Source organism: Rattus norvegicus, chromosome 1, assembly GCF_036323735.1.
Source record: "Rattus norvegicus strain BN/NHsdMcwi chromosome 1, GRCr8, whole genome shotgun sequence".
Classification (NCBI taxonomy): Eukaryota; Metazoa; Chordata; class Mammalia; order Rodentia; family Muridae; genus Rattus; species Rattus norvegicus.
Genome location: NC_086019.1, coordinates 218,462,367 through 218,484,701, shown reverse-complemented (window position 1 = coordinate 218,484,701; position 22,335 = coordinate 218,462,367). Strand labels below are relative to the sequence as shown.

General features: G+C 39.7%; 2 protein-coding genes across 2 annotated transcripts; both read left to right on the top strand.

Annotated features, from left to right (window-relative positions):
* Positions 1 to 8,220: 8,220 nt before the first annotated feature.
* Or5a1 (olfactory receptor family 5 subfamily A member 1) lies at positions 8,221 to 9,174 on the top strand. Its single transcript, NM_001000248.1, has one exon. The coding sequence runs from the start codon at positions 8,221 to 8,223 to the stop codon at positions 9,172 to 9,174; it is 954 nt and encodes a 317-aa protein (NP_001000248.1).
* A 10,782-nt stretch (positions 9,175 to 19,956) lies between these two features.
* Positions 19,957 to 20,901, top strand: Or4d6 (olfactory receptor family 4 subfamily D member 6). The gene has a single exon (NM_001000247.1). It carries the CDS (start codon positions 19,957 to 19,959, stop codon positions 20,899 to 20,901), a length of 945 nt encoding a protein of 314 aa, NP_001000247.1.
* The last annotated feature ends 1,434 nt before the right edge of the window (positions 20,902 to 22,335 follow it).

The following is a 22,335-nucleotide window of genomic DNA, read 5'->3' as shown; positions in this document are numbered from 1 at the left end:
TTGATTTTCTCAAAGAACCAGCTCCTGGTTTTGTTGATTCTTTGTATAGTTCTTTTTGTTTCGACTTGTTTGATTTCAGCTGTGAGTTTGATTACTTCCTGCCATAATCCTCCTCTTCTTGGGTGTGTTTGCTTCTTTTTCCTCTAGAGCTTTCAGGTGTGCTGCCAAGATGTAGTGAGGCACTCAGAGCTATGAGTTTCCCTCTTAGCACAGCTTTCATTGCATCCCATAAGTTTGGATATGTTGTGCCTTCATTTTCATTAAATTCTAAAAAGTCTTTAATTTCTTAATTTCTTCCTTGACCAAGTTATCATTGAGTACAGTCGTTGTTCAACCGCCATGTGTATGTGGGCTTTCTGTTGTTTTTGTGGTTATTGAAGACCAGCCTTAGTCCGTGATGATCTGATGAGATGCATGGGATTATTTCAGTCTTCTTGCATCTGTTGAAGCCTGTTTTGTGAGCAATTACATGGTCAGTTTTGGGGAAGGTACCATGAGGTGCTGAGAAAACGGTATATTCTTTTGTTTTAGGGTAAAATGTTCTATAGATATCTGTTAAACCCATTTAGTTCATAACTTCTGTTAGTTTCCCTGTGTCTCTCTTTAGTTTTTGTTTCCATGATCTGTCCATTGATGAGAGTGGGGTGTTGAAATCTCCTACTATTATTGTGTGAGGTGCAATGTGCGCTTTGAGCTTTAGTAAGTTGTTTGTTTGTTTGTTTTATGGATGTGGGTGCCCTTGCATTTGGAGCATAGATTTTCAGAATTGAGAATTCATCTTGGTAGATGTTTCCTTTGTTGAGTATGAAGTATCCTTCCTTATCTTTTTTGATAACTTTTGGTTAAAAGTTGATTTTATTGAATAATAGAATGGCTACTCCAGCTTGTTTCTTGGGACCATTTGCTTAAAAAATTGTTTTACAGCCTTTTACTCTGAGGTAGTGTCTGTCTGTCTTTGTCACTAAGGTGTGTTTCTTTATGCAGCAAAATTCTGGGTCCTGTTTACATATCCAGCCTGTTAGTCTATGTCTTTTTATTTGGGAATTGACTCCATTGATGTTAAGAGATATTAGGGAATCATGATTGCTGCTTCCTATTCTAAAGTTAGAATTATATTTGTGTGGCTATCTTCTTTTGGGTTAGTTAAAATTAGATTACTTTCTTACTTTTTCTAGAGTGCAGTTTCCCTCCTTGTGTTAGAATGTTCCTTCTATTATCTTTTGTAGGGTTGGATCTGTAGAAAGCTATTGTGTAAATTTGGTTTTGTCATTGAACATCTTGGTTTCTCCATCTATGTTAATTGAGAGTTTTGCCGGATATAGTAGCATGGGCTGGCAGTTGTATTCTCTTAGGGTGTGTATGACATCTGCCCAGGATCTTCTAGCTTCCATAATCTTTGGTGGGAAGTCTGGTGTAATTCTGATAGGTCTGTCTTTATATGTTACTTGACCTTTTTCCCTTACTGTTTTTAATATTCTTTCTTTAGTGCATTTGGTGTTTTGACACCAAATTATTATATGACAGGAGGAATTTCTTTTCTTGTCCAATCTATTTAGAGTTTGTAAGTTTCTTGCATGTTTATGGGCATCTCTTTCTTTAGGTTAGGGAAGTTTTCTTCTATAATTTTGTTGAAGATATTTACTGGCCTTTAAGTTGGAAATCTTCACTCTATTCTATACCTATTACCCTTCAGTTTGATCTTCTCATTGTGTCCTGGATTTCCTGTATGTTTTGGGCTAGGAGCTTTTTGTGTTTTACATTATCTTTGACTATTTTGTCAATGTTTTCTGTGGTATCTTCTGCACCCAAGATTCTCTCTTCCATCTCTTGTATTCTGTTGGTGATGCTTGCATCTATGACTCCTGATCATCTCTTCCCTAGGTTTTCTCCATGGTTGTCTCCCTTTGTGATTTCATTATTGTTTCTATTTCAATTTTTAGATTCTGTATAGTTTTGTTCAATTCCTTTACCTGTTTGGTTGTATTTTCTGTAATTCTTTAATCAAGTTTTGTTTTTCCTCTTTAAAGCTTCTATCTGTTTACCTGTGTTGTCCTGAATTCCTTTAAGGAAGTTATTTATGTCCTTCTTAAAGTCCTCTATCACCATCATGAAATGTGGTTTTAAATCAGAATCTTGTTTTTCTAGTGTGTTGGGGTATCCAGGGCTTGCTGTGGTTGGATAACTGGGTTCTGATGATGCCACATGGCCTTGGTTTCTGTTGCTTAGCTTTTTCCACTTGCCTCTCGCCATGTGGCTATCTCTGGTGTTAGCTGGTATTGCTGTCTCTAACTGTGGTTTGTCCTTCCTTTAAGCCTGTGCGTCAATACTCCTAGGAGACCAGCTCTCTCCCTGCAGAAATTGGGTATGGAGAGCTGTGGTACATGGTCAGCTCCAGGCACAGATAGAAACCTGAAGTATCCTGACCCAGACTGTTTTTCAGTTCCTGTGTCCTGAGGGCTCCAGTTGGGTTGGAGCAAAAGTGGTGGTCTTACCTGTGCTCTCATGTGTGTCAGCACTCCTGGGAGACCAGCCCTCTCCTGGCAGTATCTGGGTATGGAGAGCTTGATACAGAGTCAGCTCTGGGGAACAGATGGAAACTGGAAGCACAATTTTGTTTTTAATACAACCATTTAATACTCTGTTGAGTAACCGTAAATCATACTTTTCTTTCTGTCTATCATTTGATGAACACCTGGCTTTGTTCAATTTCCAAACTTTTGTATGTGGAATCACAATGAAAATGGATGTGCGAACAATCCTGACCAGAGAAATTTCTAAGCAGACAGCTTAGAAAAAAGGGCTGCATGCCTATTCTTAGCTAATTATTATGCTGAGATTCTGAGCCAACAAAATGATCTAAGATATATAGGATCAAATGTTTACTTGTTATAATGTTTTAGAAGAAGCTTTTTAACCATTTTGAATTTGTTTCATCCTCTGAACTTTGTGGGGGCTTTAGGGGAATCCATGAATTAATACACAAAAAGCATGAAGTACAGGCTTAGTACATGGTCCAGCTCCCCAAGTTCCATTGCAGACTGCCCTTCAGGGGAGGGCCTGGCTGTAGACAGGACATTTAATAACCATTGTCTTTGGAGCATTTACTTGACTTTTACTGTACACAACCCCAGAGAGCAATTAACTACAAAGCCTTTAACTGAATTCCTTTCTCTTTCATAAAAAGCCTCTGGGGAAAACACAATGAAACTTCTCCAAGGAGAAAAGAGGCAAACCCTTCCCACATTCACCCCAAATACCAGTTTTCAAACACTTCCAAAACTGACTGTAAATGTATATATTAGCTTCTTCCAGTGGAGCCTCTTAACAATCTCTTGCTCTTCCCAACCTTCAAGTATCTTTTTCCTCCATTCCTCTATCTGCACTCTTTGTTTATACCAAGCAGATATTTCAGTCCTTGAATGCCAGCCTCAATTCCTTGTCTCAACTCATCAGCATGTTGGAACATGGATGCGGTTAAAAGAAGTCTCATTAACTTATTTAGAAGAAGGATAACTCAAGACTGACAAGAGTAAGAGAGAGAACAGGAGGGAGAGGGTGAGTGCAGTTACTCACGGACCACTCTTTGTGTTCATAACTCCATTAATCTTACTCACAGAGAACCCTAGAGACCTACAAGTCCAGATAGCACACACAGTTTCACTTATAGCTTTGTTCTTTGCACCATTCATTTTTAGCTACCCTTCCTTGAATTCAACCAAATCTTGTTTTGGAGTTTTGTTTTGTACTTACTTTTAAGGAAACTTGCTTTATTTCTTGGAGCAGTTTTATGTTGTCAGCAACTATGAACTGAAAATAGAGAGGTTTCCACATGGTCTCTGCAACTTCTCCTAGGACCAAAATCGTCTACCCAGTGTTCCTATTGATGAGCTTTCATGGGCATGGCAATGGTATCCAGCATGAATTTATTAATGCACTGAGCTCATGTTTGGCAGTGGATATGGTACAGGTTTAGGAAGATGTATAATACCAGGTATTCGTCCATACAGATGACCTCCTGACCAACACATTCGTCATTCTTCCCTTCCCCAGGGCACTAGCAATCACAAAGATCTTGATAATGTTTCCATAGCTTTGTCTTTTTCAGAATATGTGTTTGGAATTAGAGTGTGTGGTCTATGGTTTCTTTTACTTAGAAAAACAAATTTTATAGCCCTTTCATATCCTTCAGAGGCACAGTAACTAATTTGTATTTTAACATTATGCTTTTCACAATGTCTGATGTATTTTTTGTTTATTCGTTCCCAGGTGTTTTCATATAGCATTTGTATGCTTACATAAAATCTGGGGCAAAAAATGAAACAAATTGGTTGGATATTTCTGAAAACCCTTTATTTTTTACATTCGCACTTTCTCTTATCCAATTCAAAATTAGAATTCAAGACAACACATAGAAACTCAAGATTCCCAATAAAGCCTACTATGTGTCACTGAATCCTGTACACTCATTATATCAGTTGGGCAGGTAAATAACCTCCATGTCATAGTGTCTTATTAACTGACATGTGTAGAGAAAGGTGCTTTTCATAATTCTACACTGGGTCTTAAATGACTCTCATTGTTGGAATAGGATAAAAGAAACATGTCTTGTCATCTGCTAACTTGTCAGTTATTAAATATTCAGTAGCATTAAGTCTTCAGAAAAATCTTGAATTCTGAATTTATAATTACATTAATTTTCCACTAAAAATTGCAAAAAATATCTGAAGTGTTAATAAATGTAAAACAAAAAATACAAAAATAATTTAAAAAGCGTTACACTAAAGAAGAAAAATTTCTCATCATATTAATCTGAGAGAGGCTGCCAAGTAAGAAATGGAAGGTTAAGCTCACTTTGGTAGCTCATACACTAAAATTCAAATAATATTAGCATGCTCCCTGTGCAATGGTGATCCAGAAAGTCATGAAGCAATGTGTACTAAAAACATTTTAATTTTCTTTTTTATTGAAACAATGTATACAATGCATTCTAATCAGTTTCAGTCTCACACCTCCTCCCAGATTCTTCTCAACTCCACATCCTTCTTTCTCTCCTTTTTTTTTAAATTTATTCATTTATTTCATGTATACGAGTACACTGTTGCTATCTTCAGACACATTGGAAGAGAGCATCGGATCCCATTACAGATGGTTGTGAGCCACCATGTGGTTGCTGGGAATTGAACTCATGACCTCTGGAAGAGCAATCAGTGCTCTTAACCACTGAGCCATCTCTCCAGCCCATCTCCCTCTTTTTTAGAAAACAAACAAAAAATTACAATTTTAAAAAATGAAAAAATAAACACAAAGACACACATTTTAAAAAATCTATTAAAAACACAAAATCAGAAAATATAATATATAAGCAAAAGTCAGTACAAAATATCTACAAAGTACCATTGAGTTCATTTTGGGTGGACCATTTACTGAATGTTGGAAGTCATGGGGACTTCCTACCCTTGTAAGGCTAATACCCAGGGAGACTGCATTGGAGAGAAATACTTTTGTTACTGATTTTCCCCCTTCAAAGCACTTTCTGTATCCTTTAATAATCACAGCAACTTGTTTTTCTATTTCTGATTTTCCACATTTGAATAGCAATCGTTCTTTTGCCAGTGTCCATAACCTTCTTTGTTACACTGGATAACTCAAAGTGTTTAGTTCAGTGTTTAGTAAGAAAAAAGAGATGTAAGGAAGGGAAGGAGAGGGAGGGAGGGAAGGAGAGAGGAGAACTCAAGATCTCAAGATCCTGCTTCTAGAAATGTAACCAAATTTTGACCAAGTTTACTTCTCCTTGATGGTCTTCTTAAACATATGTACGCCTTTGCTGTTAAGAAGAGTTCTAAGGGATTAGAGAACCAGAGGGTAAAGTCACTTGCCTCCAAATCTGGATACCAGAGTTCAGTTTCTGGGACCTACATGATGGAGGGAGAGAACTGACGTCCACAAATTGTCTTCTGACTTCCACACATGGGAATGGTACAAACGTGCCTAAACACACACACACACACACACACACACACACACACACACACACAAAACTTAATGCCAAAGGGTAAATAAAAAAAAGGAGGAAACAAAATTTCTGAAGGAATTTCTACGTCCTTGAATATAGTCCCAATTATTAGTAAGTACAATAAAAAGTAATTTGGACAGAAAGTAATTAAGATAGATTTCACACAGCAGATCTCCAAACAAATCACACACACACACACACACTCCTCTCCTTCCTCTCCTTTTTTTCCCCAATGCTTTGAACTTTACTATGTGAATCTGTGACACTGGGTTAAGGAGGAAACAAAATTTCTGAAGGAATTTCTACGCCCTTGAATATAGTCCCAATTATTACTAAGTACAATAAAAAGTAATTTGGACAGAAAGTAATTAAGATAGATTTCACACAGCAGATCTCCAAACAAATCACACACACACACACACACACACACACACACACACACACACACACACACACTCCTCTCCTTCCTCTCCTTTTTTTCCCCAATGCTTTGAACTTTACTATGTGAATCTGTGACACTGGCTTAAAGTCTTGGCTTCTTTTGAACAATCCCTTTATATTCAATAGGACTCTTTGAGCTTCATTGATCCCCTGCACACTGGATAAAAGCAAGAGCTGAAACAGCAAGACTTTGAGGGCTCCAGGTACCTGCATGAGAGAGGCAGAAGTCACATAGAGTGAACGAAGGACACAACTCAGATCAGGACAGATCAGAAAAGTCAGAGTGCTGCCAACTCTGCAGTGTGTCTGAGGTCAGTTTCAGTTTTTGTGCTTCCCTCAGAAATAACTTTACATGCTAAGTTCAAACCAGGCTATTTTGGTTAAAAGTCATAAAGCTTTCTTAGATGTTTACTAAGTTAGAAAAGGACTCTACTCAGTGCTTTCTATGTACAACATTCTGGGTTAGGTGCTTGGTTTTGTTGTGCTCTAGAAGGTTAATGCTATTTACAAAGTTGAGGTTCTGGCAGAGGTGAACTTAATGAGGTCTCTGCACTTCTCAGGGTCTCCTTCTTCAACTGCGTAAGATGGGTACGGTGTTTGTTGCACCTGTACTGCGTGATGTTCTGTTGTTGTTGCTGCTGTGTTGTTGCTGCTGTGTTGTTGCTGCTGTGTTGTTGTTGTTGTTGTTGTTGCTATGACACACTATCTGAGATTGTGTAACATCCAGTGAAGACACTTATTTATCTCATAGCTCTAGAGGTTGCAAGTTCACAGGTAGTCAGCCACATCTGGTGAAGGCTTCAGGCTGCATCACAACGTGGAGGAGAAAGCATAAAGGTAGACAGATGGTGTGTGAAGAGAAGAACAAAGAAGCTAACCTAGTTCCCATAAGCCACTAAACTAACCCATTCCTGTAAGAACAAATGCAGTCCCAGAAGAAAGACACCAATGCTTTATCAAAGTTTCATTTCCCAATACCGATGCCTTGACAACCAAACTTCAACATAAATGATGGTAGGGAAAAATGATATGAACACTATCCCATTCTGTAAGTGTCACTTTCAACGGAGCCCTAGGACAGGACACAGTGACTCATCTAGAACACACATCTTAATTACTGACTAGCCACTTAATATGTGTTGGCATTTTATATATGAAACTTATTTGTTTTTAAAGCAAATTCTTAAACTACTTACTGCAACCTAGTTTAAAGATAGAGAAATTGAAGCAGGAGATGTTAGATAGCTCGGCAGAGTGATGCATGGGTGAATGGTGCAGATGTGAATTGATTCCTGGGAGTCTAATGCCATAGGTGGTATTCATCTCAGCTACAGTTTATTGCCCAAACATTTAACACAGTGATGCAATTGAGGAGAAGAGACATTGTTGTATACATTCATGTATGTGCAGATTCACATGTGTGCAGATGCATATGCATGTGGAGACATGTTTACACTGTCACTTAATAGGCACCATCTACCTTGTTTCCTGAGATAGGTCAATTAATGACTTAGAATTTGCCAAGTAGCTTAGGCTGGCTGTCCAATCCCTGTACTGACTTTTAGCACTAGTTCTCAAAATCTAACTCAAACTCTTAATTTTACAAGCACTTAACTGAGTGAATCATCTCCCAGGCCTCTTTTGTCTTTAGCCCTCTGTGATGTGCAGCTCCTCAAGCATGTGTAACCACTTGTCCATAGCGTCTGTAATGTGGATGATTGTTATTAACCCAGGTCTGCCCCTTGCCCTTGTGGTCTCTGTGAAACATGGCTTTAACCAACCCACGGAACAGCTCATCAGTTATCATGTTCATCTTCTTGGGATTCTCAGACCACCCAGAACTCCGAACCTTCCTCTTTCTGACTTTCCTGGGCATCTATCTCGTGACCTTGACCTGGAACCTGGCCCTCATCTTTCTGATCAGAGGTGACATCCGTTTACACACACCCATGTACTTCTTCCTCAGCAACTTATCCTTCGTTGACATTTGCTACTCATCCTCTGTAGCTCCCAAGATGCTCTTTGATTTCTTTCGAGAGCAGAAGACTATCTCATTCCTGGGATGTGCTGCCCAGTTCTTTTTCTTTGTTGGTTTGGGCCTAACTGAGTGTTTCCTGCTAACAGCAATGGCATATGATAGATATGCAGCCATCTCGAACCCCCTGCTTTATATGACCATCATGCACCAGGGTCTCTGCATGCGTATGGTGGCTGGGGCATATCTTGGTGGCTTCCTGAGTTCTTTTATTCAGGCCAGTTCCATATTTCAACTCTGCTTTTGTGGGCCAAATGTCATCAACCACTTCTTCTGCGACCTCCCACCAATCCTGGCACTTTCTTGCTCTAACACATTCTTCAGCCAAGTGGTCAATTTCCTTGTAGTGATCACAGTAGGAGGGACATCATTTCTCATCCTCCTGGTCTCCTACAGTTACATAGTGTCTGCTGTCTTGAAGATCCACTCTGTGAAAGGCCGATGGAAAGCCTTCAACACATGTGCCTCACACCTCATGGCAGTGACCATGCTGTTTGGGACAGCACTTTTCATGTACCTGCGGCCCAGCTCCAGCTACTCATTTAGCAGAGACAAGGTAGTGTCTGTCTTCTATTCGCTGGTGATCCCTATGCTGAACCCTCTCATTTACAGTTTGAGGAACAAAGAGATCAAAGATGCCCTGTGGAAAATGATAGAGAAAAGGAAAGTGTTTACTAACTTGTGAGTAAAAGCATATTCCTCAACTCTACTGGAGGCATTCATGACCCTTGGCATCACCTCTGCCTCTACCTTAGACAAGAAAGGCATTATGTATTGATATTTGAAAATGAACTATTTAAACAATCCCCAGGAGAGTACAGGAAGAGATGACTGGAATTGGGGGTCTTAGGACAGATGTGGAAAGCTAGTACAGTGAAAAGTCCCTGAAATCCATAAGGGTGACCCTAGAGAAGTCTCCTAGTAATGGGGAATACAGAGTATGAACTGGCCATCTTCTGAAACTAGGAAGGGCTTAAAGTGGTGGAACTGAGTCACCAACACAGCCATAAAACCTTGTATCTACCATCTGTCCTGCCTGCAAGATGTGCTGGGGCAATCGTGATGCAGAACTTTCGAGAGTGGCCAGCCAATGACTGATCTAACTAAAGGCCTACACTGGGAGAGGGAGCCCATGCTAAACACTGCCTTAATAGCTGGGAATTGCTGGATAGCCGAGAATCCTCAGATAGAACCAAACAAGACTGACAAAAAAGTCAGTGAAATGATTCTTAATATTATCCTGCTCTATTCATAGACCAATGCCTAGCCCAATTGTCTTCAGAGAAGCTTCAACCAGCAGTTGCAGATGGGAGCAGATGCAGAGACTCGCAGCCCCACATTAGGTGAAGCTTGGGGAACTTCTCTGAAGAAAGCAGGGAAGGATTATAGAGTCAGAGGAGTTGAGGATACCAGGAGAACATAGCGTGCAGAATCAACTAAACAGGCTCATAGAGCCCGCATGAGTCTGAGATAGGTACTCTGCGTATATGCTATGGTTGTTTGCCTTGGTGCTCTTATGGGACTCCAAACAGAGGGAGTTGGGGGTTGGGGGAGTCTGCCTTCTATTAGGACCCTCCTTCTGGGCTGCCCCATCCAGCTTTGGTATAAGGATTTGTGCCTAGTCTTATTGTACATTGCTATGTTGTGTTCACCTAATAGCCCTGGACAGCCTGCTTATTCCTGAAGGAAAATGGGAGAGAAGTGGATATGGGGGTTGGGGGAGATGTTGAGAGGACTGGAAAGAGATGAACCTGTGGTAGGGATGTATTATATCTTTTCCTCCCCTACCTGGTTAATACATGCAGCTACATGAGGGGTATTGCATATTTTGCATCATCTTGGGGCAATATAGAGAGGCTTTCATATCAATATAACTTAACTTCTCTTTGGAGGGAAAGACATTTAAAGTAGATTTGCCCATCAGCACTACCTCTACTAGAAAGACCCACTCTGGTTTCATGGTGTCTCTAGACACTTACAACATATTCCCTTTTGCCAGCTTGGCTACTTGAGGACCCCATGGAGCTATGTGCCTCCCACATGCCTTCTGACTGCCCACCCAGTTTCCTATGATCTGTCATTCCTAAGCAACCAGAGCTTACAGAAGTAAGACATCTAGACTGTAAGAGCCACACCAGAAGGCAGGAGATAAGAGGCCAGCACGCAGCTGGCCAACCTTTAGGTAGTGTCTGTTCACAGAGTAGCAGACAAGTTCCCCAAAAGAAAAGATCTCAACCTTCCTACAGTTTACTCTTGTCCTGAACATTGTGCAGGCTGATGCACTGATTTATTAGTAAGTGCAGGCATTGTAGGAACAATGCAAAGATTTGAAGTGATTTCGTTGTTCAAATAAGAGAAATATTACTCCACACTGGGGGAAGCATAATCATTGCATTAGTGGCTAAACAGCTGTCTCAGGTTTCTGAATTCCCAAAATTCTGAACCAAGAGAAAGTAATAATAATAGTAATAATAATAGTAATAATAATAATAATAATAATAATAATAAGCTACAAGTCATATTCAGCCATTGCTTGATATCCAAAACCTGCTACTTTGCATGCTAATTAAAACTAAAGAAGGGGCTGGGGATTTAGCTCAGTGGTAGAGCGCTTACCTAGGAAGCGCAAGGCCCTGGGTTCGGTCCCCAGCTACGAAAAAAAGAACCAAATGTGAATGCTTCACTCCTTCTTTAAATGAGGAAAAAGAATACCCTTGGCAGGGAAGGGAGAGGCAAAGATTAAAACAGAGACGGAAGGAACACCCATTCAGAGCCTGCCCCACATGTGGCCCATACATATACAGCCACCCAATTAGACAAGATGGATGAAGCAAAGAAGTGCAGACCGACAGGAGCCGGATGTAGATCGCTCCTGAGAGACACAGCCAGAATACAGCAAATACAGAGGCGAATGCCAGCAGCAAACCACTGAACTGAGAATAGGTCCCCCGTTGAAGGAATCAGAGAAAGAACTGGAAGAGCTTGAAGGTGCTCGAGACCCCAAAAGTACAACAATGTCAAGCAACCAGAGCTTCCAGGGACTAAGCCACTACCTAAAGACTATACATGGACTGACCCTGGACTCTGACCCCATAGGTAGCAATGAACATCTTAGTAAGAGCACCAGTGGAAGGGGAAGCCCTGGGTCCTGCTAAGACTGAACCCCCAGTGAACTAGACTATGGGGGGAGGGTGGCAATGGGGGGAGGTTTGGGAGGGGAACACCCATAAGGAAGGGGGGGGGGAGGGTGATGTTTGTCCGGAAACCGGGAAAGGGAATAACACTTGAAATGTATATAAGAAATACTCAAGTTAATAAAAAAAATAAATAAATAAAAAAATATTAATAAAATTATTAACACAAAAAAAAAACCTAAAGAAAAAAATTAAAGTGTCAGTATAGGTGAGATAAATGACCCTGTAGGTAAAAGTACTTGCTGTACATGCCTGGTCACCTGAGCTCCAATTCTTGAACCCACTATGGAAGGAGAGTGCCATCTCCCCAGTGTTGTTCTTCAATCTCTATATAAACACTTTGGTGTATACAAGTGCACACACAGGTGTGCACAAATAATAATAATAGCTAAAAGTTTAGTTTAAAGAAATTAAAGCGGGGGTTGGGGATTTAGCTCAGTGGTAGAGAGCTTGCCTAGCAAGCGCAAGGCCCTGGGTTCCGTCCCCAGCTCTGAAAAAAGAAAAAAAAAAGAAATTGAAGCATCAGCTGAATTCCTGATAGTGTTCCAGGGAAGACAAGACTTTTATCTGACCCAATGGCTGTTCCTGACAGTTTAACCCACTTACTACTGATATACTCCAGGTGACTATAAAGAGGTGGCACTCTTGCTACGAGGAGACACAGGGCACTGAAACAGAAGAATGACAGGGAAGCTGAGTTAATCCTAGCCAATTCTCTCCAAATATTACAGTCCCATGAATCATTCCAACCTTCCTAGGGTACACTGAATGAAGGAAGATTATAAAACCAAAGGTGCCTTTCAGTGCCTTTCTAGGAGAGATGGGGACAGAGTTCCACACAGATGCTGAACTATCTAGGCTTTTTCCACCATCATTCAACAAATACTCAACTGCAGCATCATTCATGACTCCAAGAGCCTCCAGGCCAGGAGGAACACACAAGGGACAATCAAATTGCCAGAAATCTTCACGTCTCAGCTTAGGTCTCTGTAATGATATTCCTAGCCAATGCCCGAGTCGTTTAGGACTGTGGAGAGACCAAGATAATTACTTTAAATGTTTTAGAAAATAATTTAATAAATATCATGAATTTTTGTTATCAAATGTCACACACATACACACACACCCTATAAGGGAACCATATCAAGGTTCCCAGGACTTGGCAATTAAATCTCTGAAGTAGAAATTTGTGATTCCTTTAACAACTCAGTTGTGTCACATGATGTTTTTCTGGACGCTGTCTTGTGAGAGGGCATGTGATGGTTTACTGAAAACAGACACTTGAGAGGTTTAGAAAGGTTATAAATGGAACCTCACAAACAGTGAGAGGACGTCTCACATTGCTACACTGTGCAACACTTTGCTGATCTTCGCTAGTCTTGCTTTGCTGGCCTTTGCTGGTCGTCCCTGGTTTTTCCTGGTCATTGTTGGTCTTCACTTCTTAAAGAACTTCTCGTGGTGTACTGGCTGATTCTGGCTTCTTCCAATGACTCAGGCTGCTTCAACAGAGTCTTGCTGTTTCTATTGGATCATACCACCACTGCTGATCTGTATTTAGTGTTTGCTATTGAACTAGACTGCTGGTATCCTGATAGCAAAGAGTAGAATTGCCCCCAAAGAACTACTTCTAAACAGGTCCAAAATGACCTTTTCCTATTAACCTTCTTTTTCCCTACCTCTGGGTGGTAGGTTAGAATGGAGCTTGAAGCATTTGAGAATCCTGAATAAATACAGTAGGTTTTTGAAAAGATCTAAACCTACAAATCTGTGTGCCATTTTTCCCAATCCTTTGATCCACGACAGTTAGAACCACATGTGATGTAATCTATATCTGATTTTCTTCCAGACAATGAACCCTAGGAATGTAGAGGTCACACTGTTTATCTGATGCCCAGAAGGTACCAAATACATATTGTGATTTATCACTATTACTGATCTTTTAAAGGAAATCAATGATATGATCAAACTGTGATATCTGCCGTATGATATCTGTCATATGGTTGTGGCATGTTATTGATGAAATGTCTGTACATGGGGGTGAATGACTTTGCATAAAGCTCAGTGCTGATCAAGCTCAGAGAAGTGGCTTGTGGGAATTTTTCAGGCTTTCCTGAATACACTTACATCACATCCTCATTGTCTTCTCATTGTGGAGGTAGGTTGGGGACAGAGAGACAAAGGGACATATGTGTTGCTTAGTAACACTTTTAATAACTCCCATTGCATCTGCAAGTGCTTGTCTTCACCATTGAAAATTATACATACTACAAATATCTGCCACAAATCCCTATGCTGACTATTATACTAGACTTCTAATCTGATGTTTGAGGGAACACTGTAGGCTGTGCTTGAGTTCAGGTGAAGAAGGGCAAAGCTTTCACAATGGATAAACTGGCACGCTTGCCTTTCTAACACAAAGGTAGGTGAGAGCATCCTGAAAACTTAGTAAAATTTATGACTTATGAATTGCTCAACCTTTAGTTTTTGAAAAGTAAACAGCCATTAGTAACTTAAATATATCTCATATTGAACTAAAAGAAACTCTTAGCTGCGTGTGGCAGCACTCATCTATGATTCCAGCATGCAGGAGGCCAGCCTTGTCTACATAGAGAGCTTTGTGACAGCCAGAGCTATGTAGTGAGATCTTGTCTCAAAAAACTAAGATAGATAGATAGATAGATAGATAGATAGATAGATAGATAGATAGATATAAAAGATGAGATTTCTAGCATAAAACATTGTACTTCTGAAAATGCATTTAAATTCAAAGGTAATTTTTTTACATCAAACTCTATTGAGTTTTTATGTCAAACTCTACTATGAACATCTACTGAGTATCTGTGATGTATAGAATATTAACCCCTATGGTTCCCTTCTAAAAAGAAGATTAAATGCTAGCTGCAAGCAGGAAGAGAAACTTGAGTCATAGTGATGCCAATGTTGCAATGGCATTGGTGACCTACATTTGCATAACAATGTGAAGCCATGGTGTACACTCCCAGGCAGAAAGTCAGCTGGGGACTCTCCCAGTAATGCAGATGAATAGGAGATGTAGAATAAGGTCTTAAGTAGAGTAAAGGAGAACAGTCACTTAGGGGAACCTACCGCACATTACGCACTCACATCCATTAGCTCATACATCTGCTCCAAAAGAATTATTGAATAACTGATGTGTGCTAGGAAGATGCTACTGGTTCAATAGAGATGAAATAAAGTCTTGGCTCCAGGAATCGAGCATTTTCAGGGAAAGCAGAAATACAGAAAGAAAATGTTGGACTGCTATTGCAAAGCCTACTGTGAAGAAAACAGGCTTCTCATTAGTGGAATACTATTCCAGACTTGAAAATGGCCAAGTTGCTCAGGGATAGAGTCAAGTTGGAAACTAATTAAACCTGGCAGCAATATTAGCATCCTTTAGGCATGCTGCCTCTAGGACTGACCATGCAGCCCTGAAGGGATCCTGGAAAATGCCCATCACTTAATTCTGACCTGTCCTTGAGCCTGAGTCTAGACATTTCTAAAGGGATTGTCCACAACATACAGGCAGAATGTTAGTACTTCACAGAGATGCAAACTCTCAATAGCTCTGATCTAAGTTCTGAGAGAACAGCATGACAAGTCCCAGGCTCTCCACTGAGCCAGTGCCTCAAAGAGCCATAAGAAATGAAAAGAAAAACTGGAGCCGACACCGCCCCACCAAGGCCTTCCTTCAGTAAGTTGTATTTCTTACAACGATGCAGAAATGGAAAGGAACATACACAGTATCGGAGTTCAAATCATTACAGAAAGCATTTCATTTCAAAGGGTGAGTGCGAGATACTTATTTTAAAATCAGAAGCTATTTTAATTTTTAGCTAGACTTTTGTTAACAAGACATAAGGCAATCTACATTTAAATTACATTTTAAGGTGTGGTGGGGCACCCCTGGAATGTCAGTGCTTTAGGGGCTAAGACAGAAGGTCAGAAGGTCAGCAACAGCCGGAGCCACCTAACAAAACCCTATCTCCAAAGACGTAAAACGCTAATCATTGAATCAGTTCATTAATGTCTCATGATTGTCTAAATAAAATTACTCGCAGATAATGGCCACAACTACAGAGATCTTCAGACTTTTAAGCATGTAGGATTTTTCCATAAAAATCATATCAACTAATATGTTGGTTGTTTCTCCCATCACTAAAAGGATCTCTTGTCACAATTCTGCACTGTCAGCCGGAAAGTTTGCAAACTTTCAACTGCACATTACATACCACTTATTGGGCCAACTTTTTCCATCAAAACATTAGCCTTACCTCTTCTTTCTTTGACTGTGCACTGCCCTGTGACGAGCCTCTTTGCACCTTATGACACTAAGCATTTGGCTTATTCATCCTTTAACCTGAATTCCCAAAGCAGAATTTTATATTAATAACATTTGCATACTTTAAGCCTTAATTCATATTTCCAAAATACCAGTCCTCCAAGATTTGTCCCTGGCATTCAACATCTTCAAAGGTATTTATTTCCCCACATCCACATCTAAATAACAGACCTTTTCAGCACTGGCCAATACTCTTCATGAAAAGTAATATCTGATTGCAATTATAATTTGCATTTTTTTCATTAGTAGTGTGATTAATCATCTTTTCATGTGTGGGCTGATCTCATCTCTGTGTGACTTATGATCCATTGTTTAAAGTTTCTCTCTGTGTCTCATTGATTTATAAGAGTTTTTCATCAGAGATATTAAGAATAGACCAGGTATGCTGGTGTATATCTTTAATCTCAGCACTTAGGAGACGAGGCAGCCAAATCTCTAAAATTTGCTTACATAATGAGTTTCAGGCCAGCAAAGGACACATAAAGGAGACCTTATCTCACAAACAACAAGATTATTTGGGGGGGAGGGCAAGTAGTTTCCCACTTTTCATGTATACTTAATTATTAATATTTATAATACTTTTATTTTTTTCTATACTTTTAAAACCATTGGTATTATTTACTGTCACTTAATCAAACCTAATTACCTTTTGATGTAATTTTCATGTACTTCCAAATACTTTTATTATTTATTTATTCATTTTATTGGTATTAGTGTTTTGACTCTATTATGTCCATGCACGACTTGTGTGCCTTGGTGCCCCTGATGCTTAGAGGCACCTGATCCCCTGACAACTGAATTTAAAATGGTTGGAAGCCACTATGTGGGTGCTGGGAATCAAATCCAGGTTCTCTGAAAGGGCAGCCAGTGCTTTTAACCACTTTTAACCATTGCACCATCCCCTCCAAAAATTGTTTTTGGAAGCTTCACTCCAATTTTATGCTAATGTTTTCACTGCTTTAACATTTTTATTTCCTATGGTTTCTTTTTTCTCTGAAAAATACATGATTATAATCTATCTCAGTTTTTAGTATCCCTACATAAAAAGAAATCAAAGATTCAAATGCATTTAGAACTAGGTTTGGTCAAAACTAGAAAATTAATACATCATGTAATTTTGTATATCTATTTCTGGGAAATTGTCTTAAAGAAATTATAGATGCATATAAAAATACTATTTATCAATTGCTCCACACTGCATTATTTGAAAATATTAATTAGAGCCCACTGCTCAGCTTAAGGGAAGAACTTGAGACTCATCTGGCTCCCTTAGCTACCTCTCTACTCTGCTTTCAGAAAACCTGACTCTCAATGTCATCTATCACTGGCTTTCCAACCTCCCTTTCTCAGCCCCAATCTCCCAAGACTGCTTTCTCACCTGGCTAATGCCTTGCTCCTCTCAGCCCTTCATAATAAATGTGACTCCTACCCTGTCTGATTTATACTGTATCAGTGAAAGTCTCCATTTTAATAAACAGTAGGTTGTCCATCAATCTTCAGAGGACATCGCAGATTTTATAGCAACAGTAACAAGATACATGTAATAAAACAAAATGTAAAAGGAAAGAAAGAGAAAAAGAAAGAAAGAAAGAAAGAAAGAAAGAAAGAAAGAAAGAAAGAAAGAGAGAAAGAGGAAAGAAAGTATAACATAGCCACATGCTTTTTAAATAGGTTAAGTAACAAAGCCACACATACATTTTTGAAAAGCAAAAGAAAGATATGTGATTAGTAACAGAGTTCCAATTTTTCTAAGAGGAATTCAAGTGTTCCCCCTCCACACATAAACATCTCCCATGGAGGTTGAGAAATGTCGTGGGGTAGATGCTCCTCCTGCGGATGCTGTGGAGGAAAGCAAAGTGTCAAGTGGATGCTGTCACTGGACAGCTCACTGCTGTTGCTAACAGGATGGATGCTGTTGCTCATGTGCGGGTGGAAATGAATCGCCTCAGAGTGTCAGTCCCAGGGAAGATGCGGATGCACTGAAGTAAGCATCCTTCGAGTCCTGCACCTTAAGCATATATCAATGACAGATTGTAGAAATGTTTTCGCTAAAAAAAAATACATAACCTAAAATTTAAAAACAACGATTTTCTTTTTGTAGAAATGAATTTTTAGCAATAGGAACATCAGGGATCCAAGCTGCCCACCTGATTTCTATTTAATTTTTTTAATGTATCCAAATTTCTCAGATAAAGACTTTAAAATTCATCCAATTCTGAGGTCATTTTGAAGGAAAACCTAAACAGTTGTTTATAGAATCTTCTACTATGCTTTTATTTTGAGGGAAACTCTTCCCTTATTTTTCATCTTTATTCTCATTGTTATTATGATGTCTTTTTACAATTGCCTCAGCTGCTTCAAATGTCAGCTGTGTACCTCGACTCCTGAAGTAGAATTTGGTCATCTGAGATGTTTGAATTATTTTAAAATTTTCTGATACAATTAAATGCAGATATTCTTACTGAAAATAATTTTTTTATTCTCTAATGGCCATTTCTGATTTAGAAACAAAAAATACATTTTCTATCATATAAAAATAATACAAAGTCTCTGTAATATAAATCAAAGAATCTGGCTAAATTTCTCTTTTACTAATTCATAGTCTCATTCTGGCCAAATTAACAACTTTCTCTATTTACTGCTGTAATGAGGAGCACCGGACTGAGACACTCTGATCTTCTGTGAAGCTCTAATAATTAGTTCTTCTGACCATCTACTGATCACTAAACATCCCTAAACATCCACTGTGGGTCCTTGATCCTCCAAGGACATTGTGAGTACACAGTGAAATCCAGGTTCCCAGTTTGCTAAAGAACGGTACTTATACAGGTCTGACTCTTCCTTCCTGTAAGTCAGGAGACGAGAGTTAAACAGTCAGGCTACTTAACTAATGGCTTGTGCTTTATCTACCCATGATGACTCTGATAATCCAAAATAATTCCGAGATATTGATCTGACAGAATGGGGCTGTAGTCACAAAATCTCTGGAGATTGTTAAGGAGGAAAAGAATCAATGGACATTGATCAAACATATAAAGATAGATTTTTAGACAAAACTATTGCAGTGAGAAAGAAAGTTTGAGCTCAACTCAAGATACAGCAAGAATGGGTGGGTCTGTACAGAAGTGAGCCCAAGAGTGAGAGAATCCGTGGAAATTAGAGAAAATACTAAACGGGGATGTGAGACCAGGATGAATCTCATTAAACTGGCTAAAATGAACTCTTGCTACAGACAGGCAAGCCAAGCTCAGAAACAAGGATTTTAGTATTAGAGATGAGAGTCGAAGAATTTGACAGCAAACAGATTCAGCAGGTTGCTTGTTTCAACTGGGCTCCAGAAGAAAGCACAGCGAAGGACCGAGTCTGAGGAGCCGGCAGGAAGAAGGCTCAGAGGAGCCTAACCAAAATCTGGTCAAGGAGAATCATTTAAATTGAGTTTTTGGCTTGTCATTGACTAACAGAAACTGTGCAAATGTAACCAAGCCATGCACTGCTCTAAGCTTCAAAGAAAATCATAGCCAGTCTGCAGACTCCATAGACTTTAAAGTTAAAAAAAAAAAAAAAAGGTAAAATTGCAGAGTTCTGAAGCCCTCGGTGTAAAGAAGCCATTCCTACAAGACAGAGGACAAATCATAGGTAAATGACCACATTGTGTGAATCTCTTGTACCCAGAATCAAGGTTAAGACTATGACGGCTCTCCTGCAAACCAGGGACTGTCTGTATAAGGAATTTTTAAACTAAAAATTAAAGATTTGGGTGGAGTTTTCCTACCTAGTCGTGACCAGTTGCATACCTTAAAAAGCCTAATAACATAATGATGTATAACAAATGATACTTCAGCCTCATGTTGCCATACTCCAAACCCTAACCTATCTCCTTCCTAGGTAGATGTGACAGAAGCCTATCCCAGCCATGGGCCAGATAAACCACACCCATGTGAAGGAATTTGTCTTCCTGGCACTTACTCGCTTCCGTGAACTGGAGTTCTTTCTGTTCTCGGTCTTCTTTCTTGTGTATGTAACAACTGTGCTGGGAAACGCCCTCATTGTGGTTACCATCACCTCTGAGTCCCGCCTTCACACTCCTATGTACTTCCTCTTGAGAAACAAATCCGTTCTAGATATTGTTTTTTCATCTATCACAGTCCCCAAGCTCCTGGTGGATCTTTTATCAGAAAGGAAGGCCATCTCCTATAATGGTTGTTTGACACAGATCTTTTTTTTCCACTTTGCTGGTGGGGCAGATATTTTCTTCCTCTCTGTGATGGCCTATGACAGGTACCTTGCAATTGCTAAACCCCTGCACTATGTAACCATTATGAGGCGAGAGGTATGGGTGGCCTTGGTTGTGGCCTCCTGGGTGGGTGGTGGTTTGCATTCAATTGTCCAGATAATTCTAATGCTCCCACTCCCTTTCTGTGGCCCAAATACCTTGGATGCCTTTTACTGTGATGTACCCCAGGTGGTGAAGCTGGCCTGCACTGACACCTTTGCCCTTGAACTTCTCTTGATCTCCAACAATGGGCTGGTAACCCTGCTGTGGTTTCTCCTGCTCCTGGGCTCCTACACTATCATTCTGATTATGCTCAAATCCCATTCTGGGGAGGGACGGAACAAGGCTCTCTCCACCTGCACCTCTCACATCATGGTGGTGACTCTCCATTTTGTGCCCTGTGTTTACGTCTATTGCCGGCCCTTCACTACCCTGCCCATGGATACAGCCATATCTATCAATAACACTGTCATCACACCCATGCTAAACCCCATGATCTACACTCTCAGGAACCAAGAAATGAAGTCAGCCATGAAGAGACTGCAGAGGAGGCTGGGGCCTTCTGAGAGCAATAAGCTTGGGTGAGCCATCTGGTGAAGTCCGGAAGTCTACGGCTAATTCAGTTCTCTGCATCTGCTAGTCTAAGAATAAGAGAGCACTGGTTCTATATATCTTTTGTGAAATAGATGTCATCATATGCCTTCTACGATACAAACATGCAAATCCATTAGAGAGAATATAAAGATGAAATGAAGAAACGAGACCAGATAATCTGCACAAGATGACTTGTGTACAGGGGAGAAGTCCATGCATATAATTGAAATCAATCCCATACATGCTACTAAGCTGTCATCTGTTGCTCTTCTGCCAACCCTTCCCTTGCTTCACCACCTCTGATGCAGAGCACCACTACTGTCAACAAAGTTATCACAGAAGGAAATATGGTCAACGTCATTGAAATGGTAGTTATAAAAGTCAACACTGAAGAAGAAATAAGTGGTCCTATGACATTAGAGTCTAATAGACAAATCTTTTTCAAAAAGTTAAAGAATGGGAAAATGCATAATTTTGTGCTTTCCACAGTCTTTGAAGAATTTGAAAAACAGCTGTCCTGATTAGCTTTAAGTTTCAACTTGAAACAACTTAGAAGTGCTGTGAAGACTGTCTCAATTGAGAAACTGTTTAAAACAAATTGGTCTGTCTATTGGAGAGTGTTTTGATTGTTAACTGATGTAAGAGAGTCCAGCCCATTGTGGGCAGAACCATTCCCTAGGCAGGATGCCCCAAAGTCTATTTAAAAAGCTATCTGAAGATAAGCCTGCCAACCAGCAAATAAAGTATTACATGGCTACTGCTGTACTTCTTTGGCTGTGAAGTACATTCCTTTATTAAAGGTACTACTATATGGAATAGCAAGTTGGCCTGCTATCAAGGTTCTACCTTGACTTCCTCAATGATGGACAGTGACCTGGAATAATTAGCTAAATAAACCCTTTCCTCCATTAAGTTGCTTCTGGGATGTTTTATAACAGGAAGAAAAATGAAACTAGGACAACCATATGGAAACTTACTACTTATAAGCCAATTAGAATATGTTAGTTTAAAAAGGGAAAAGGGAAATATCATTTATGGCTAGATAATGGTGCTTCTGGAGGCTCTGAGTTATAAAAAAGAAAAAATTCAGTGCCAGGTGGTATACCTCCTTAGAATCTGTTTCTCAGAGAGCCACTACCCTCCACCCAAAAATACACTTTTATTGTTGCAAGATATAAAGAAATCAGGCTGGAATTGAGCTAAGTTCTCTGTACTCTCTATTTTTCATATTGCCAAAAGGTGGTACACAGGCTGCTGATGGGGAAAAGGTATCAACAGACTTACTCAACTTTGAACTGTATGAACTATGATCCCACTGGTACAATAGCAGCATGACTGTTGTGGTGGGTAACTAACTGTTCTCAGAGAGTCACTGCCTACCCCCCCAAAAAAATATAGATTTATCATTCTTCCTCATAGTTCATT